The sequence below is a fragment of the Glycine soja genome, chromosome 11 (assembly GCF_004193775.1).
Source record: "Glycine soja cultivar W05 chromosome 11, ASM419377v2, whole genome shotgun sequence".
Classification (NCBI taxonomy): domain Eukaryota; kingdom Viridiplantae; phylum Streptophyta; class Magnoliopsida; order Fabales; family Fabaceae; genus Glycine; species Glycine soja.
The window spans coordinates 33,466,820-33,487,883 of NC_041012.1; the positions used below are offsets into that span (position 1 = coordinate 33,466,820).

Genomic DNA, 21,064 nt, shown 5'->3' on the forward strand with positions numbered 1-21,064 from the left:
ATTAAGCAACACATACACCAATTAATCATGAATGAAACTGATCATTAAGCATGAACGTAAATTAAGCGCAGAGACAATTAATCAAGCACTAAGCAAGCATGGATTAATAGCAACAAATAAAGAGCAATTGGTGAAGAGAAAAACTGATCAGAATTCAATAGTAATAACAAAACCTCAAAGAGAGTTGTGCTTGATCCTCAAGAGAAAACAACGCTGGAGACTTAGCCTTTCATTAATCAGCAGAAAATGAAATTGTAATTGGAAGTAGAAAACGAAATTACAGATTGAAGCAAAAACAAAATTGTAGAAAACGAATTTTATTCTACATGAAGAGTGCGCATGAACAACAATAAAAATTGGAATTGCAAAACCCTAAAATTATTCTCCTCTCAAAACTCTCTAAACTAAAACTCTGGTGCTGTTATATATGTCCTCAGCCCCGAAGCTTACAAATCTATTTTAAGTCCAAGCCCATAAACGAAATAAAATAAAATCTGAACAAGATAAGATAAGATTGGATGAAATAAAATCTGAACGAAATAAAATGTAGATGAAATAAAATTTGGATAAGATAAGATTTGATAAAATAAAATTGTCTACTCTCTTCAAGTCCAAGCCCAATTCCGGATTCAAGTCCAATTGCTTATAATTCTCCTAAAATTTAATTAAAAACACAAAATTAGTCAAGTAGGCCCAAATGATAAAACTGTATAATTAATTTGACAATTAAGGCTAATCAGTAATTAAAATGGTGACAAAAGGGTTAAGAAATAAGAGAAAATAATGACACATCAAATCCCCCCACACTTAGCCTTGTGCACTCCTGGGCAAAATTAAAAAGCAAAGCAAGGAACAAATCCATAGACATTAAAGAGAAACAAACAAACACAAAAACAATTACATATTTCTCAATGAATCTTAAGGAATGAAAGGAATGGGAAACATCCAACACATAGAGAGTTAAAGAATCAAGACAGTCATGGAAATCATCCAAGCATCTCAAACATGACAAGATAGTCAATCAGCTCAAGAATGAAAAGTGATAAAGTCTCATAAGATATGTACTCTATCTCTCAAGTGTCTAGGCTACTGTTTACTCTCAGAGCACCCATGAAAACAAACACCACATAGACTTGGCAAGACTCTAAAATTGACAACCACACCACAAACACATGCACATGAGGATCAAAAAGTCTTTTAAGGTTGTAATGGGGCCAAGGACAAGGTAGAGGAAAATATGGGATAAGTAGCTAAAACCCAAAGGAATAGAGGAATAATGGGGAATAAGTAGGAACTAAGAAAAAGTAGTAAACCCCAAAACCAAAATTAAAAATTAAGCTTAAAAAGTAAACCCAAAACAAAATCAACCAAGTCCTCAAACCAATCCAAGTCTTCAAACCAATACCTCATTTATTCAACTTCATTCATTTTCTATTTTTTTTCTCTTTTTTCTGTTTTTTTTTGTTTTTTTTTCATTTTTTTCTATTTTTTTAACGTGAACAGTAGCATTTGAAAGCATTTGAAAAATAAAGTAACAATTAGGAAATATATGTATATACATCAAGCATGGGCAAAATACATCATCAAGCATGGCCAACAAAAACATATCATCCAATGAAACATACCCCCCCCCCCACACACACACACTCACTTATTCCCAAAACAATTCCAAAGCTCCAAAATTCCTTAAGGCTTATAATGAGCTTCAAAACAAAAAAAAAGAGGAACATAGGCTCAAAGGGGCTATCAAAGGAATTAATTCGAAGTAGGCTCATTTGGCTAGAGGCTTATAAGAACAAATTGCCTAAATCATCTCCCAACATGCATGTGAAGCAAGAAGTATCAACAAGAGTCAAGCCAAGGCTATTGTGCAAGCAATCAATTTGGCAAAATACACCGAATAAAATAGATGATGATGGCTCAAATTCTCACCAAGGGTAAATCTATCACTTTCAATTCGAACTTTCAAAACTAACTTGACATGTAGAGAAAAACAAGGATTTCAATTCACAAAATGCCAAGAAACTCCTATTTCAAAAACAATTACTCATTACCTGTACATAACCCAAAATTCAAAGAGAAACATGCAATGTTGTACACAAAACATAAAACTAAAATAACAAAATTAACCTAGAAAACCTAACAAAATTAAACTAGAAAACCCAACAAAATTAAAGAACAATCTCCCCCCCCCACACACTTAAACAGCACATTGTCCTCAATGTAGCACAATCATAAGATCAAGAGCAATCAAAACAATCAATAAATTTGGACAAGTGAAATAAAAGTAAAGAAGGAGAAGAAAAAGAAAACTCCCTAAGTCATGGCGGAAGAGAAGTAAGGTGAAGTAAGGAGGTCTCCTCCATCACTACATCCACCAAGGAAGGATTTGTGAGGAATGGTTTTAGCCGATGTTCGTTGACCTTGAAGCTCTTATCTGTGGATTCACTTTTGATCTCAATTGTACCATAAGGAAAAACATTAGTCACCACAAAAGGACCAATCCACTTTGACCACAACGTACCACTCATGAGTCCGAGCCTAGAGTTATACAATAAAACTTTCTGTCCAGCCACGAAGTCCTTCTTAGCTATCAAACTATCATGGAACTTGTTGGTCTTCTCCTTGTAGAATTTGGAATTCTCATAGGCTTCTAAACGGATCTCATCTAGCTCACTTAGTTGCAACTTCCTTTCCTCTCCAGCCTGATCAATAGAGAAGTTGCAGGTCTTTACAGCCCAGTAGGCTTTATGCTCTATCTCTATAGGAAGATGACATGCCTTGCCAAAGACAATCCGATAAGGAGACATTCCTATGGGTGCTTTGTAGGCAGTCCTATGCGCCCAAAGAGCACCATGCAGCCTGGTGCTCCAATCTTTTCTGTTCGGCTGCACAATCTTCTCCATGATCCTTTTTATCTCCTTGTTTGAAATCTCAGCCTACCCATTAGTTTAGGGGTGGTAAGGTGTGAAAATTCTGTGCACGATCCCATACTTTTTGAGCAAGGCATACATGGATCTGCTACAAAAATGGGTGCCTTGATTACTAACGATGGCTCTAGGGACTCCAAACCTGCAAAACAGATTAGATCTAACAAAATCCACAACAACCTTAGTGTCATTAGTTTTGGTGGGTTTGGCTTCCACCCATTTTGAAACATAATCAACAACAAGGAGAATATAAACAAAACCAAAAAAGATAGGGAAAGGCCCCATAAAATCTATACCCCAGACATCAAACACCTCACAGAATAACATGGGTTGTTGAGGCATTTGCTGTCTCTATGAAAGTGAGCCGCCTGCTCTCTGACAAGGCTCACAAGTGCTATAGATTCTCCACGCATCCTTGAAGATGATGGGCCAATAGAAACCGTAGTCAAGCACCTTGCGAGCTGTCCTCTGTATGCCAAGATGACCACCTGGTGCGGAAGAATGACAGAATTGCAAGACCGAGTCGATTTCATGGTCTGGAATGCATCTCCTAATAACCTGGTCACTGCACAACTTCCACAAATAGCGGTCATCCCAAATATAATGCTTAGCATCGCTCTTAATATTATCATTTTGAGCTCTAGATGTTAAGGGAGGAAAAACAGAAACAACCAAATAATTCACAATATTAGCAAACCAAGGAGTGGGAAAGGAATCAGAAATACTATACAGAATGTACAAATGGTCATCCGGAAAATCATCCCGAATGTGTGAGTCCTCAGACACACGTTCAATCCTACTCGGGTGGTCAGCCATGAGGTTCTGTGAACCACTCCGATCACGAATTTCCAAATCAAACTCTTGGAGCCAAAGCATCCACCTGATCAATCTAGGCTTTGATTCAACCTTCTTTAACAGGTACTTCAGAGCTACATGGTCAGTATAAACAATAACACGAGTACTAAGCAAATATGAACGAAATTTATCAAGAGCAAAAACTATCGCTAATAGCTCATTCTCTGTGGTAGTGTAATTTGTTTGGGCAGCATCCAAAGTTCTGGAAGCGTAGTAGATCAACCGAGGCAGCTTATCAATCTTTTGAGCAAGGACAGCCCCCAATGCGTAATTTGATGCATCACACATTAGCTCAAATGAGACTGTCCAATAAGGTGCCTGAATGATAAGGGTGGTAGTCACCACACGCTTGAGGTAATCAAAAGCCTCTTTGCACCGGTCATCAAAATCAAACTCCACCTCCTTTTGCAACAGATTGGATAGTGGAAGGGCCACTTTGCTAAAATCCTTGATAAAACGCCTACAAAACCCTGCATGACCAAGAAAAGAACGAACCTCTCACACACAAGATGGGTAAGGCAATTGTGAAATAACAACTATTTTTGCAGGGTCTACCTCTATGCCCCTATTGGAAATGATATGCCCTAAAACTATACCTTGTTCTACCATGAAGTGACATTTTTCAAAATTCGGCACAAGGTTAGTTTCAATGCATCTATTAAGAACTCTATCCAGACTATCCAAACATGCATCAAAAGAGGATCCATAAACAATAAAATCATCCATAAACACCTCTATGCAACTCTCTAAAAAATCACTGAAAATCCTAAGCATACACCGCTAGAAGGTACCAGGGGCGTTGCATAGGCCAAAGGGCATCCTCCTATGTTAACGTGTATGCATTAACATCGGTTTTTTGGAAAACCGATGTTAACATATCATACGTTAACATCAGTTTTTCAAAAACCGATGTTAAGAAGGATACTTTATTTACAAATATGCCTCCGCGTTTAACTTAACATCGGTTTTGTCCAAAAATGATGTTAATAAGCCGATGTTAAAATTGCTTTTTGTAGTAGTGTAACCAAGGGGAGAAAAGCAAGTGGAAGAAATACAAGAAAAATTTCAACACCCAGGAAGGAACAACTAATACTAGCAACAATAATGAAAATAACAAAGAATTTCCTCCTTGCAAACACTATGGCAGAATGGGTCATCGTCTTTTCAAATGCTAGAGAAGACTTGATGTTATGTGTAAAAAAGTGCAACAAGTTGGGGCATCATGTGAAAATTTGCAGAAGCAATTTTCAACAAAAGAATGTGGCTCAAGTTGTAGATCAACAAGAAGAAGAGTAATTGTTTGTAGCAACATGTTTTACAATTAGCAACTCAGGTGAATGTTCGCTAGTGGATAGTAATTGTAAGAACCACATGACCCATGGTCAAGAGCTTTTCAGAGAATTGAACAAATCACAAGTATCAAAAGTTAGAATTGACAATGGTAATCTTATCACTGTTGAAGGAAAGAGAACTATAGCCATTGAAAGTTGTGTCAGTACAAAATTAATTTATGATGTTTTGTATGTATCTGAGATTCATCAAAACTTGTTAAGTGTGGGACAATTGATTGAAAAGGAGTTTAAAATCATCTTTAAAAAAAAACACTGTTTGATTAAAATGTTAATGACAAGGAAATTTTCAATATCAAAATGAGAGGTAAAAGTTTCCCATTTGATCCATTGAAGGAAGAGCAAGCATCCTATCCAATTACTATAAACAATACAGAAGTCTGACACAAAAGATTAGGCCATTTTCATCATGCAATTGTTGAGGAATAATATGCAATCTCACTTGACCATTATGCAACAAATGCTTTAAATAATGCAGATTCTGTCATGAAGAGAGCATCGTCAATGTATTCAAAAGAAATGGACCAATGGTTTTTATCCTCTGAAGCCTTAAGGTTAAAAAGATGGAGTTGGAGATTGAATCACAATTTATGAATGAAGCTCATTTAGAATTGAATAATACCATTGAGCATTCAATCGAAAATGACAACAAAGGAAAAAAGATCCTTTGTAAAAGAAAGAATGTGTTATTGGGTGAATTGGAACAACTTCTTGCTTTAGTTAAATAGAGAGAAACAGAGATAGCAGACAATGACTCTAATTTAGAAGTTGTAGAAAATAAGATAAATAAAGTTGTTTCTGGATTTAAAGAGATGCAGTCAAGCATCCAGCAAGGTATAACAACCTTCAAGCAGAATTATTTTCATAGATAAAAGAGTCTCAGAACTAGAAGCGAAAACTATAGCAAGAAATTTCAAGGAGGCTGGATGAATAGCTACTAAAGCAAAGTCACTTGGTGTTAAAAAAAAAAGAGCATTCAGATAGATATTGATATAACTACATTAAATCTTGAGCTACTAAGAGAGAAACTTAAACTTATCAACCATTGATACAAGGAGGAGAGTTGAACGTGTTAGTTTGTTATTTTTTTTATTAATTATTTGACCAAGTTTTTAGGATTAATTCTTTTATTTTCTATTACGTAGTAATTGTTATTTTAGTAGTTTGTTATTGTTATGTTAGTGGCTTGTTATTGTTATGTTAGTGGTTGGTTACTATGTAGGAAGTCAGTTATTATTGCTTTTTCCTGTGACAATAAATCTGTATTTAAACAGATGATCATTCAATAAACAAAAATGTGCATTCATCTCCTCTAATTTTATGAATTAGGCTTATTTTACAACACTATGCTACAACTCTACAATAATGGACTTTGTCATTGACTTGGCACAGTCTTCTTCTAACATCAAAGGATGTTGTCATGGCACTACTCTACGAGCCATCATCTTCCACATCAGTTTATTCTGTTCCTTCACATGCTATGCTGTGGTCATTCTACTAGTAGAAGCCAAAATATTTAGGGACCATCACGATGTTACTTGTTTGGTTCTTACTATTCTCTTACACAACTACAACTTCAATTTTCTTAAAGCAAAGACATAATCACTCGCCAATTTTATTTCATCAAAATCAGAACTTCAATTTTATATCACTAAATCCTTCAATTACTTTCCAATCTACCAACTGCATGGGCAATATGAGACAGACCTAGAAAAGTTTGTCAAATGCAACAAAAAACCGATACTTTGAGAATATTTATGTGAAGAAATTCCTTTACTCAAATTTTTCTTTAACTTCATGGATGAGTCATAAGGAGTACAAATATGTTTCACATCAAAATAATTAAACTTCTTCAATAGTTTTTCAACATAATAAGATTGGGTAAAAGTCATGCCATCATTTTTCTTTATAAGCTTAATTCCCAAAATCACATCTCCTTGACCAAGGTCTTTTATGTCAAAGTTTCTAAACAATAACGACTTCACATAATTTATGAAATGCATATTACTACCAAATATCAATATGTCATCCAGATACAAACATAAAATGACACATCCATTATTATCAAATTGTTTCACATACACACATTTATCACTATCATTAATTTGAAAATCATACAAAAGAATAACTTAATCAAACTTTTGTGTCAATGCTTTGGAGCTTGTTTCAAACCATACAAAGATTTAACAATTTATTTTTCAAGAAAAAATATTTTCAAAGAAAGTCACATCTCTAGACTCCATAATAGTACCATTAGAAATTTCAGATACTTCTGAATTAATAACTAAGAATCTATAAGTAGTATTATGTAAAAAATATCCAACAAAATATAATTAATATTTTTTTTCAATTTTCCTTTTCTTATTAATAGGGATATTAACCTTTACTAGACACCCCCACACTTTAAGATATTTCAAATTTGGTTATTTTTTTTTCTCCATAGCTCATAAAAAAATTTCTTTTGTTTATAAGGTACTCTTTTAAGAATACGACATGCAAAATATAAAGTTTCACCAAAGTGTTTATTTTATTATTTTTGTGTGTTATATTTTCACAGGCTTATCTTTTATCAATGAGTTATGAATAAAGAGACAATCAACATGTAACAACAAAATACTTGCAGTAGTAATAATAACGTTAAACAATAAAAATTAAAAACCAAACAACAAATGTCTTGATTTTAAAGACTTGTGTTCACAGGATCATTTGACCAAGTAAAAGATAGTTTTTCTAATCAAATAGGAATGAAATTAGAAGTATGCTTTTAATTTTTCACATAAACTAATTCTAAAAGCATTTTCTCTTCAAAACCATCATTAATAAAGAAAATATATTTTAAATTTCAAATTATAAGAAAATATTTTTCAACAATCTCTCACTAATGTAAAATTTAAGGAAATGAAATAATATAATAAAACATTTTTAATAGAACATCATGCATTGTGTTTTCATCCATTAATTTTTCATGCTTACTAGAAAGGAACTTAATCATATCCATTATAGATATTTTGATGAAACATCATGCTACTGCAGAAAAGACTATGCAAGAAGAAAGTGACAACTAAGTTTTTCTCTCTAAGACTGTTGAAAAAATAAAATAAAAAATGAAAGAAAATAAATATGAAGAAGATGCACAGTCTTGAATTAAATAACAAAATAGCAGTAGCAAATTAAATTTAATTGACAGCACATGAATAATGCATTATAACATACAATAAGCAAAAAATTTGATTGCGCTCCTCTCCCAAGATACGACAACCCGTTGGTTCCGATCGTGTGCAGCGAAAGGATCCCTGAACCTTATGAACACCAATGCTCTTGCTCTCACAAAAATTAAGTTTTGTATAGGAAAAGAAAGAGATAAATTTTTGGCAGAAAGAAACCAGAGCTTTCAGTCTGTCATTTCTAGAAAAGAGGAAAGAGATATATATATAGGCATTTTCCAACAACAAAATATGATCGTTAGAAATATGACCGTTGGAAAACCAACCTACAGTTGTCACAACAAACATAACAAACTAGTTTGACTCATTAAAACAAAATCTTAAGAAAATCAAAAATAAATATTTTATTTTATAAGATGGAATATATATTTATAAATTTTAAATTAAAACACAAATATTTACCAACAAGACTTTGGTTTCAGCTGGTGTAATTACTGAAATGGGTTTCTTCAGTCCCGGAAATTCAACAAGACGATACTTGGCTATATGGTACACAAATGCATCCTCTTACACAGTGGTATGGGTGGCTAACCGAAACACACCTCTTCAGAATAACTCAGGAGTTCTCAAACTCAATGAGAAAGGGATTCGTGAGCTTCTCAGTGCTACAAACGGCGCCATTTGGTCATCCAATATATCAAGCAAAGCAGTGAATAATCCAGTTGCTTATCTTTTGGATTTGGGAAATTTTGTAGTGAAAAGTGGACACGATACTAACAAGAACAGCTTCTTGTGGCAGAGTTTTGATTATCCAACTGATACATTGATGTCAGGAATGAAGCTTGAATGGAACATAGAGACTGGTCTAGAAAGATCTCTTACATCTTGGAAAAGTGTTGAAGATCCAGCTGAGGGAGAATATGCTTCAAAAATTGAACTTAGAGGATATCCACAATTAGTAAGGTTTAAGGGACCTGATATTAAAACCAGAATAGGATCATGGAATGGCTTGTATCTAGTTTATAATTAAAAATACCCAATAAAAAAAGATAAGATAAGACCCGGTCAACAAGGCTATGTCAAAAATACCTAATCAAAGAAAAAATTATTTTTGATAAGCACTAAGTAAAATTAAAAGGATGTTGTATTTTAATAAATAAAAAGATGACACTTTCCAAAATAAATATTTATAATAAGGTTAATAAGCAGTAAATAATTATTAATTAATACATTCAAAATAGATAATAAAGTCAATTAAAATATGATATTAATCCATTTTAAATGGGTGACAGTTGAGTTCACATGAATGAAAATAATATATTTAATGAAAAAATTTGTGTTACATTCTCAGCATGTATAAAATTTCTAATAAAATTAACTTTTTAAAGAAAATAATAATATAATATAAATTTATCTTACTATCAAATTTAGATAATAATACTTTATATTTAAGCCAATTTAAATTCTCTTATTAAATTTTTTTATAATTTTTTCTAAATTAATTCAAAATATTTTAAATTCAGCTTGATTCAAATGCATTATTTGTTTAATCATTAATTCCCTTGTCAAAAAAGAAAACAGTTAAAAAATTAAGTTGATTGACAAAATAGTTTTTTTTTTCACAGAACTAAATAATGAATATATAACTACAACAGTTAAAGAAGAAGAGATATCTTTAATAAAAATTGAAAAAAATCTACAATAATTGAATACGTGTTAGTGCTATGAGTGGTGGGTAGCAAGCAGTTTATCTGTGTGTTGACTGTTGACTCTGCCTCATAGGTGCACGATGATTCGTGTCGTCATAATTATCTTAGTCCATCCACACATGAACATCATTAACAATTATACTTTTTTCTTTGAGAACATCATTAACAACTATACTTTTATTCTTTGAGGCCAATATCAAACCCATCTTTTGAATCCTTAGATATATACCGATCTAGTTTGAGAATCACAACAATACAATGCAACTAAAGCTCGTAGCCTTAACCTTGTCGATATTTTGGCCATGGTGGAGCTTTGAGGGTGCTGTAGGAGACCCTCAACTCTTTTTCCTCACATTTGAATGCAGCACAGTCTCGGCACGCGACTTGTCCAACTTGCATCAAAATCGAAACGCAAGTTTCGCTGCCCTGAGATCGCAGGTTAGCAACCAAAGCAAGCACTTTGCCGCGGCTCAATCAACCAGTGGATCAGACCCTGTCTATGCAACGTTCCAATGCAGGAACTACCTTTCCAACACTGACTGCACCACCTGCTTTGACGCGGCTGCTGCCAATATCCGCAACTGCTCCACCGGAAATACTGCTCATCTTGTTTATGACGGCTGTATCCTCAGGTACACATCCATCTTGTATTTGAGCAATAATAGTCCTTTCTTATCGCTGATAATTCAAAAATGATTTTTTGAAACTCTTGGTGTGTACCCTTTGATGAGAAGAAAGAGAGAGAATTTTATGCAACAAATAGAGGGCTAAAATGAGTAAGTGTAGAATTGAGAATTGATTTTAAATCTAAAATTGATTTAAAATAAATTTTTGTACGTTTAATTTAGTTTCATGTCGGGGAAAATTTTAGAATTAATTCTGAGTTAAAACAATTCTGAGTAATTTTTATATTGGATAAAATAATTTATATTGAGTTTTATAATAAAAACATCCAAATATAAACCATATTACATCAAAATCAGTTTTAATCATAATCAATTTTACAAAATCAATATTTCAGTTAAAATCAATTTGTAAGTTTGGTCCTGCATCGTCTCTAGCAATAATGGCGTTAATTTTTTATTTCCAGCCATAAGCTACTATATGTATCTTCCAGTGTTTACATAAAAAAAAAAGGTGAATCCAGAGCCATATGACATGGAACCAAACATACACTTTGTTAAGGCTCATTCAAACATGCAGTAAGACTATGTCACTATGCTAGTCCTATAAAATGTAAAACTAAGTTGTCAAGATGTTAAAATCAAGAAACCGCCAAATGCAAATTTCAAATGTCACAAGATTGTTCCAACCTAATTATCGATATTGAGTTCAAAAATATACAATTGTCTTAAATACACAGACAATGAGTTTGTTAACTATCGTAATCCTACCTGACTTGAAAATGTAGGTTGAATTATCATTTAACACAAATTATCAACTAGCTAGGTGTTTATAGATTATCAAGACCATGCGGATTAGATTTTTTAGATCTGTTATCATCAGAATTAATTGACTTTGATTTTTGATGCTTCAGAATGTCTTTGGCTGTTCAGGTACTTGAACAGTGTGTTCTTGGACAACAGTATCATTTTTAGCAGCCACACATTTTGTGGAAATCAGACTGCAGATGAAAGCACTGCTTTTGGAACAGTTGGACTACAAGTGCTGATGGATCTACAAATAGCAACACCCAAAATTAGTGGCTACTTTGCAGCTACCAAGACACATGTAGCAGGCGGTGCAATCTATGCTTTTGCACAATGTGCTGAAACTCTCACACCCGACACTTGTTTGAATTGTTTGTCAAATCAACTGAGCAACATACAAGGTTGTCTTCCCAATACAAATGGTAGGGCAATTGACCCTTCTGGATGCTTTATGAGATACTCGGAGACACCCTACTTTGCTGATAACCAAACCACTGATATCAGTCTCTTCTTAAAACAAGGTACAAATGCCATAACTTCATGCAATAGATGTTGACAGGAATGAATAACAATGGGCTAGTGGTGTGCCATCTCTGATTCTATAGTGAGAAAGGCTAGTAACTAGTAACACATTATCTTATTTAATGGGTCTCAAATATGATTTTGTAGTTAATTTCTAACAAATTTTAATCAATATATAGTAGAGAATGTATCAGAAAACTGTGTTAGAAAAACATGTTACTAGTATTTCTCGTACTATAATATCAACATCTTGAATGGACACACCATTCGGAACATTTGAGGTCAACTTTTTTTCTGTCTTGCAGGACCAGGAGGTTCAATGAGGAAGTGGGTCACTATTGGTGGTGGTCTTGCAGGTGCACTCCTTGTTGTGATCCTTCTATCATTATTTTTTTGGTATAGAAGATCTCAAAGTCCAAAGAGAGTTCCTAGAGGTAATAAGACTATTTGGATTTCGGGAAGTCTTTATGTGATGCTTTGCATCCAACTATTACAAATTATTATGTCTAAAAATATCATTGTTCTCGTACACATAGATGAATTCATTTCTTCGTATATATATATATATATATATATATATATATATATAAATCAAACTTATATTTTGCTTAGCAGCTTACACATTGGGAGCAACTGAGTTGAAAGCTGTAACAAAGTACAAGTATAGTGACTTGAAAGCTGCAACAAAAAATTTTAGTGAGAAAAATAAGCTAGGAGAAGGAGGCTTTGGTGCTGTATACAAGGTAAACTTGAGTTGTTCCTCCTCACATTTCAATCGTGACTCTAAGAGTTCTGTTTTTAATGTGAAGTTGTCAACGAAGATATCTCCATAAGCTAAGAAGGCAATATTACTTATATGCTACACATCTAGTGATAGAAAACTAAGTTTCAAGCAGAATTTTTAATGATGATGTTATACAATAGGGGACAATGAAAAATGGGAAAGATGTTGCAGTAAAAAAGTTACTTTCAGGAAAATCCAGCAAGATCGATGATGAATTTGAGAGTGAAGTAACGCTTATAAGTAATGTTCATCACAAAAATCTGGTTCGACTTCTTGGTTGTTGTAGTAAAGGCCAAGAAAGAATTCTTGTTTACGAATACATGGCAAACAACAGCCTTGACAAATTCTTATTTGGTAACTAGTTAATTTCCAATGGAAGCATTTTGTGAGTTATCCTTTATTTAGCTCTGTTTTTACCTCTGAAGTTTTGAACATATACACATGGGAAATAGGTAAAAGAAAAGGTTCACTCAACTGGAGACAACGGTATGATATAATTTTGGGCACGGCTAGGGGATTGGCCTATCTACATGAGGAATTTCATGTTTCTGTCATACATAGAGATATCAAGAGTGGAAATATTCTCTTGGATGAAGAACTTCAGCCTAAAATTGCTGATTTTGGATTGGCGAAGCTGCTTCCAGGGGACCAATCTCATCTTAGCACAAGATTTGCTGGGACATTGTGAGTCAAAATATAATACCAATAACTCAACTTGAAAATTTTAAAGAGTCAAATATATTGGTATCCACATGCAGAGTAGTCTCATAAATCTTATGCATTTGTCAGGGGATACACAGCACCTGAGTATGCACTCCATGGTCAATTATCAGAAAAGGCTGATACATACAGCTATGGAATTGTAGTTCTAGAAATCATAAGTGGTCGAAAGAGTACTAATGTGAATGTTGTTGATGATGATATTGAGGATGATTACCTTCTTCGACAAGTAAGGAACTTCCCATATATATGTACCAATTATTGTTTGTTTTCTTATAACATCTTACTATATGAACCTTGATTTTGACTACAACAGTCATGGACATTGTATGAGAGTGGCAAGCACTTGGAGTTAGTGGACAAAACCTTAAACCCTAATAAGTATGATCCAGAAGAAGTGAAGAAAGTGATAGGCATTGCTTTGTTGTGCACTCAAGCATCGCCTGCAATGCGGCCAGCCATGTCTGAAGTAGTAGTCCAACTCAGTAGCAATGACTTACTTGAGCATATGAGACCTTCGATGCCTATCTTTTTTGAGTCAAATTTAAGGGCCCCTTAAAGATCTATCATATCTGCCTCAACTGGTTCCTCGACCACTAATGCTACTACCTCCAATTCTGTTGTACCTGCTCAATGATTAAGTACATGATGTGAAATAAATTTTTTGTCTAGTTCATTATTAAAGATGGGAATAATTATTGGTAAAAAATCTTATTTTGAAGAGAAGATTACATTGGCATTCCTAAGATTTTGTTTATTAGTGCTTTATGGAGTGCTTGAGTTTTTTTTTTTTTAAAAAAAAAGGCAAAAGAAGTATATTGATACTTATGAAAGTAAGAACTTTACATGTTGGGGATGTACAGTAAGAACTATACATAACAAAAAGAGACCCAAAAAACCCCCTGACACGGTGAGCAACAAAACCGCTCCCTGTGCCCCCAATTGCCAATAAAAAAATCAGTTGCACTCCAACAGGCAAATGCACCAAGATGAATACGAGATACCCGATTTGATACGTTGCATATACAACAACCACTGCCAAGATATCCTCATAATACTATCAATAACACATCCACTAGTCCCATTCCTCTCCCTAAAAAATGATAGCATTTCTCAAATTCCAGAAACACCAGCATGTTATATGCCAAAACAGATTTCTAAAACGTTTCCATTTGCTTCCTCTGCATAAGCTTCCCATGAGGTCATACAGCTGAACAATATTCTGTGGGATGTATTTCTGGATTCCTAGCCATTGGAAAATCGCTTGCCAAATCTGGACCGAAAATGAACACCATAAAAACACAAGATTAGAATCCTCCACTTGGTCTTGGCAATGGTCGGTAAATGTATTGCCGAATGCTGACCTGTAAGGAGTGTCGGTAAAAGCCTTTTAATGGCCGGGAAAAATATGTTATTTTAGCAGCAATGCTTGCAGGTCGGGCAATTTGAATGCCAGTAAAAGTAGTTATGTAAGTCTCAATTTTTCGGAGTTCGGACCAACAAAGAGTTGTCTCATGTGAGCTACTCCAAGAAGAATTGACATTTTCATTTTCCAATGAGTTTAGGAATGGTAGTTCACTACTTCACTTCGTGTGCCATGACATACAGGATCCACTCCAAAACGGTAAGTGCCACACGTATTTACTACTAATTATGTTACTTCTAAACAGGGACAGATCCAAGAGTGTATAGAAGGGGAACCAATATTTCTTTACATAATAATTTAAATATTTAAGTTCTAATAAATTATTCTTTAATAAATAATAAATTTAAAAATTATTTATTATTAATTTATGAATAAAATTAGAGATATGATCCACTACTAAAAAAATTTAAGCAAATATCAACTCAAACATATTTTTCATATATATTTTTGTTTATTATTTTTATTTTTATATTTTTCTTATATATATATATACATACATATGCAAAGGGTCCTAAGGGAGGGAGCAAGGCCCTTGCTTGCCCATCCTTAGATCCATCCCTGCTTCTAAGTGGGAGCATCTGACAAGCAAATCGTATACATAATGCCAATCTTATCCATTTTCACTCAATGTTGTCCGAAGGATATTTATAACCATTTGACATTCAGTTAAGAAAAGCAATCAACTCACTAGAAAAAATATTAGAAATTTTCTCTAAATATCAAAAGCAAAAAAAAATACAAATAAGAAGTAATATAACCGTTGCTTAATTACAATTTTTTGGTAGCATGTGCAATCATTACCTGTGCAGTACCATGAGGACCTCAAGGTTCACAATCTGTTGCATCATCCAGCAACCTAAATTGTGAAAATTGGTCAAACAATAAAATAATACTAGTGGCTAATCCTAATGGCTTTAAATTTTGTGAATATATGAAATATAGCAGTTTTCCAACTCCTAACAATGGATTTTCATTGAAATCCATCATTATAATTTCAAGTCGATAATAAATGTAAGTCTCGTACTCTTACATTGGAATTTCAAATTCAAATAGCAAAATTTCATAGAAACCAAAAAACTAAGTAGGAATAAATGAAATCTACGCAATCAGCAACAAATTGGCAACAATCAGTGTGTTACCTTACATTCAATTTTGGGAACCTTGATCACCTTCATATTCACTTCTCTCTTTCTTTTTGGAAATCAGACAGCAGTTAAAGCAAACAAGCAGTCAGCGGAGGTGTAAATGCCAAGCACTGGAGTACAACATTAGAATAACAGCAGCAAAATTATTGTAAACTTAAGAAAAAGGAAGTAAATTATAAGGCTATATAAGTGGCAAGAGTAAATATTGATTCTATACAAAAATACAAAAACCTAACAATTTACATCGATTAATTATCTATTTAACTAGGAAGAACTTAATGCAGCCACACTATTAAATTACATCATATAATCATAAAGCAATACACATAATGCACACTATTTATAACTATATTATAGTATTATCACTACTAAAAACAGCGTATCCCACGACGCGCATTTAAATTCGGTTGTCACAAAACCGTCTCTGTTTGGGGGCGGTGACATTTTTGTAAATATTGGCAACATTTCAAAGACGATTTTCATGAAACCGTCTTTGAATAATATAAAACAAAGACGGTTTTCACAAAACCGCCTTTGTTTTACACTTAAAAAATGGTTTCGTGAAAAATCGTCTTTAAATTTGGGCAATTTAAAATTTGAACGCATGACTCTTCCTCTCCTCGCTTCACTCGCTCTCCTCTTTCCAATGCCTCTCTCCTCTACCCAATGCCTTCTCTCCTCTTCCCTAGGCTCTCGAGAAGACGCGTCAAGTAAAATGAAGGTGGAGGAGCTACAAATGGAGCTCCTCAACCGTGGACTGTCCACCACCGGAACCAAACCCACTCTAGTACACTCTCTAACCAATTCCCACTCTTTCTCGTTTATCTCTCTCTAATGCATCCATTGATAATTCCAGGTCCGTAGGCTTGAAGCCATTTTTCGCAAACAAACGACGAGTGACGGTGGTGCTTGTTCTCCTCGTTGGACTAGAAAAAGAGCAAAGAATTTGCAAAATGGGAATTTGAGCCACTCCGAAGAAATCGAGGTTGCAGAGGAGACAAAAGATGAGGAGGAAGAGGAAAAGATAGTCACCATTGGCAAAAAGGGCGTGGTAGTTCTCGACCAGTGGCTTCCGGATTACATGAAGACAAACTATCATGTTCTGCAACTAGGGAGTCTAGTAATGGTTACAATGTTAACCTCATGCTGTATTTTTCGTTTTCTTCATGTAACTTGATGTGCCTTTTTGCAATGAATTGTGGTTCTCTTGCCCTTGATCATGAAATTAGTTCACTGTCTCTTTTATAAAAGGTATTCTTATGGACTAAACTTCATTCTTTTCTTGTCAATGGTGAATTGGTAATTGGTATTGTATTTATTTGGAGTTTTACTAGTGGATGAGGAGCAAAAGGAGGAAGAAACTATTTCGATTGGTTTGTTTGCTTGTTTCAGAGAATTCTACATTGTAACTCCTTATGATTTTGGATTCAAAAGAATGCGTAAGCTATCTCTCTCTGTCTCATTTATCTAAAGAACACATGCATCATTTTATTATATAATGGTTTGAAATCATAAATAAATTCTCATGGTAATTATGCATTCATTTTTAGAGGAATACTAACATGAAAATAATTGTAATAGCAAGTGAGTTTGAATTGACACCCCTCAAAATTTAAAACGAAAGTTAGAAATGGTAATCCTTTTTCCCAGATGCATTTATTGACTTGCTTATTCTGGTTGCTCATAGATTATCATTATTATTTTCTTATATTTGGATGGTGGATTTTCTAATGAGGATTGCTATATACATAAATTATATACTTTCATTTATGACTCTGTTGGCTCTCCTATTAGCCTTGGTAGCTTCCTCTTGTCCCTTAGGGGCCAACTTCAATCTTTTGCAATTATTCTAGAAAATAAACTTATAACTTTAACCATTGTCATTCATTGATTCCTTATACTCAAAGGTTGAGGCACTTGCTTAAATTGAGGTTGCCACGAAGTTGAAACTGTATTCGTACTGCATAAGCACGCCTTTCGAGTTCGATTTGCTCTCAACCTCAAAGGTACTACTCACTTCTTCTTTCTTACTTCCAAATCTCAATATCTCACCTTCCCTTTTCTTTTCTTTTATTTAGGACTACCTTACGATTACCTAGAAATCACATCATTTTCTGACCTTGGTTTGTTTTTCTGTTCATGTTCCTCCAAATTCAATGCAATATAATATTTATTAAGCTCAGATCAATTCGATTTCCTCTTTTACCTGTGTTCAAAGTTTCTTAAGCTCAACCCCATTGGATTTGTTCCTGTGTTGGTCGATGGAGATTCAGTAATTGTTGACTCTCTTGCCATTATTATGGTTAGACTCAATCACTCATTCCCTCTTTTCTTTTACTTCCCTTCTCCATTTTCTCATCTCTTCTCAGTCTCACATCCAGTATTTGGAAGATAAGTATCTTGACCCTCCTCAGCTTCCTCATGATATTCACCAAAGAGCCATCAATTTCCAAGTACTATTGCAATTGTTTCAACTTTCAAAACTATATTTATATTTATTTCACTAACACTTCCCTTCTCTTTTAATAATTTTCACAGGCTGCCACTATTGTTTCCTCATCTATACAGCCTTTTCAAAATTATACTTTAGTGATACATTTTAAGTTTCCTTTTTCTTTCTTTTTATTTAATAATAAAACATATGTAGATGTTTCCTTATTGCTCATTTATTTCTTTTTTTAATCAACTTTATTCTCGATTCTAAGTTGTGTATCATGCATTTATTGTCAACTTGTTATGTTCCTTTTGTATTTGTAGAAGTACATAGGGGGAAAAGTTGGCGCTGATGAAAAGCTTCCTTGGACCCAAAGTGTAATTGGAAAAGGCTTTATGGGTGAGTTTAAATTAAATTATTAGTGCTTCATTTCTTCCTCCTAGTAGTTAACTACTACATTTCAACTATGAAATTAATTCCGTATGCATTCTTAAAGTCTGAATTTATGAGTTTATTTAGTTTTTCAAGTATTAGGTTGAGTTAATTAATTACTATGGTAGTTTTGTTGTTAATAACTGCTTGACAGTTTCCTCGTTAAAGTTTAAGTTATTCTTACCATTCGTAATATCATGTATCTAAGGAACCCTTGTACCATCGCTTCCAATAATGAATACAAAATTCAATTTCTAGTATCAGTAGAGATCCTTTCTTTTTGCTCTATGATTATTCAATCCCTTCAAGCTTTTCTCTCAGAACTATCAAACATTTATTAACTGAAAACTAACAAACTAAACTTCAATATGATTTTCCTCTTTACTGTTTATTATATTAAATGTTCTTTTTTAATAAATAAAAACGTCTTATTTCATTCATTTACTTTGAATTTGACTTTTATTGATCTTTAATTATGCAATACAAACTATTTTTGTATTTTTATTACATTTTTAATTCACTAAAGTTATACCAAAAAAGTGTGATGGTAGACAAAATCAAAATAGGAAACTAGTAGAATGAAAGATGATATAATATGATTTGGATGTATAATGTGAGTTGAAAATGTCACATGCAGCGAGGCTTCAAGCACGGTGTGCTCGCAAGTGCAATATTAGATGCGGTCCAGGTAACCAACCTAATCCCAAATATTTTTTCTTCACACTTATAATGCTATATATCGATATTTCATCGATTGATAAAAAAAAGACAAAATATATTTTGTCTTTTGGCCTTGTATATGTGTTTGTTTGAACAATTGAACTAATTCAATGATGTGTTGTTTAAATTAACTAAGAACCTTCTTAGAAAGGTATCCTTTTCTAAGACAGTTCTTTATAGAATCGTCGTCGAAAGTCTTAACTTTCAATGACGTTGGCTTCAAAGACGGTTTAAAATCATCTTTGAATGTGCGTTACAACCATCGTAGAAGACCTTTTTTCCAGTAGTGTATACTTTACTGTTATTTTTTCTTTCTTTTTATAAGCCACTCGAGAACAACACAATAAAACTTAAACCACGACCAAAGTGGAAAACCACGAGGTAATTAAAATGGCTTTAACCTTGGATCAGAAGTTGTCCTATATAAAGTAGAAGAAGCAAATAGAAAATGGATTCATTTCTACTTTGGCACAAAATTACTACATGTGAAAGAGGAAATAATTATATTTATTCCCCTTCATTACCCACAGTTGAAATTCCAGCAAATAAAATTAAGTCATGAGTTTTTGTCCTACAAATAGATAAATTCGAGAGTACTGATCCCCTTTCTATCGCATGCCAACTTGGATGCATCAATCCTACCTTTTTTTTATTTTTCTTTTTAAGTCTTTTTAATTACTAGAGTAGTTATTGGGCTTAGGGTCTCATTTAGGGTTACTAGTAGGAGTTATAAATAGACTTCTTAAAGACTTTGTTAACAATTTTGGATGAAATTTCATATTAGACACAGTTAAGAGAGTGCCTCTCTTGGTTCTTCTTTGAAACCATAGGTTCTTATCAAAGAATTCTATTATTTTTGGCGAATCATCCTCAACTTATCAATCTTCCAAGATTGTGGCATTTTCTTTCCATCTCCTTCTCTAATTCCGCTTTAACATTTTATTTTCCCCAATTTCATAAAGTCCCCAATTGGTTTACCAGTTTGCTGATGCTAAAAATTGGATCCGTAAATCAGGATTACATCATGGAGGGTTTGTAGTGGAGAACCTCTTCTTGCTCCTTGTTCAAGGGCTTGCCCTGGGTGATGGCCTCTTCCGTGGTGAGGATGCAGTTGAACTTCTTGCTGAGGGCATGGAGGTGCTTGTTGATAAGGCTCATCACATGACTATTGTTGGTAGTGGTGATGTCATTGTTGCTTGCGATGGCTGCCATTTGTAAGCAAGCACCTCCTTCTGTTGCTCCTTTAGTTAAATTAGGGTTTGTACGGTGGCGTTGCCCAGGAGAAGGGTCATTTGCGGTGGAGAAAGAGAGAAAGAGAGAGTGGGGTTTGAGCTGGTCATTGTTGGAGCCCAAGAAGAAGGGGTTGGTCGGGGACTAGATGCGGTGCATATGCTTCTGACCCTCCTGGGATTGGGGCTTAGGGTTTGTGTTGGCTCAAAAGTGA

At 33.9% G+C, this 21,064-nt stretch overlaps 1 protein-coding gene and 1 pseudogene across 1 annotated transcript; both read left to right on the forward strand.

Annotated features, from left to right (window-relative positions):
* Positions 1–8,797: 8,797 nt before the first annotated feature.
* LOC114373219 (S-locus-specific glycoprotein S13-like) lies at positions 8,798–9,328 on the forward strand. The gene has a single exon (XM_028330739.1). It carries the CDS (start codon positions 8,798–8,800, stop codon positions 9,326–9,328), a length of 531 nt encoding a protein of 176 aa, XP_028186540.1.
* Positions 9,329–10,120: 792 nt separating this feature from the next.
* LOC114377221 lies at positions 10,121–14,209 on the forward strand (annotated as a pseudogene).
* Positions 14,210–21,064: the final 6,855 nt, after the last annotated feature.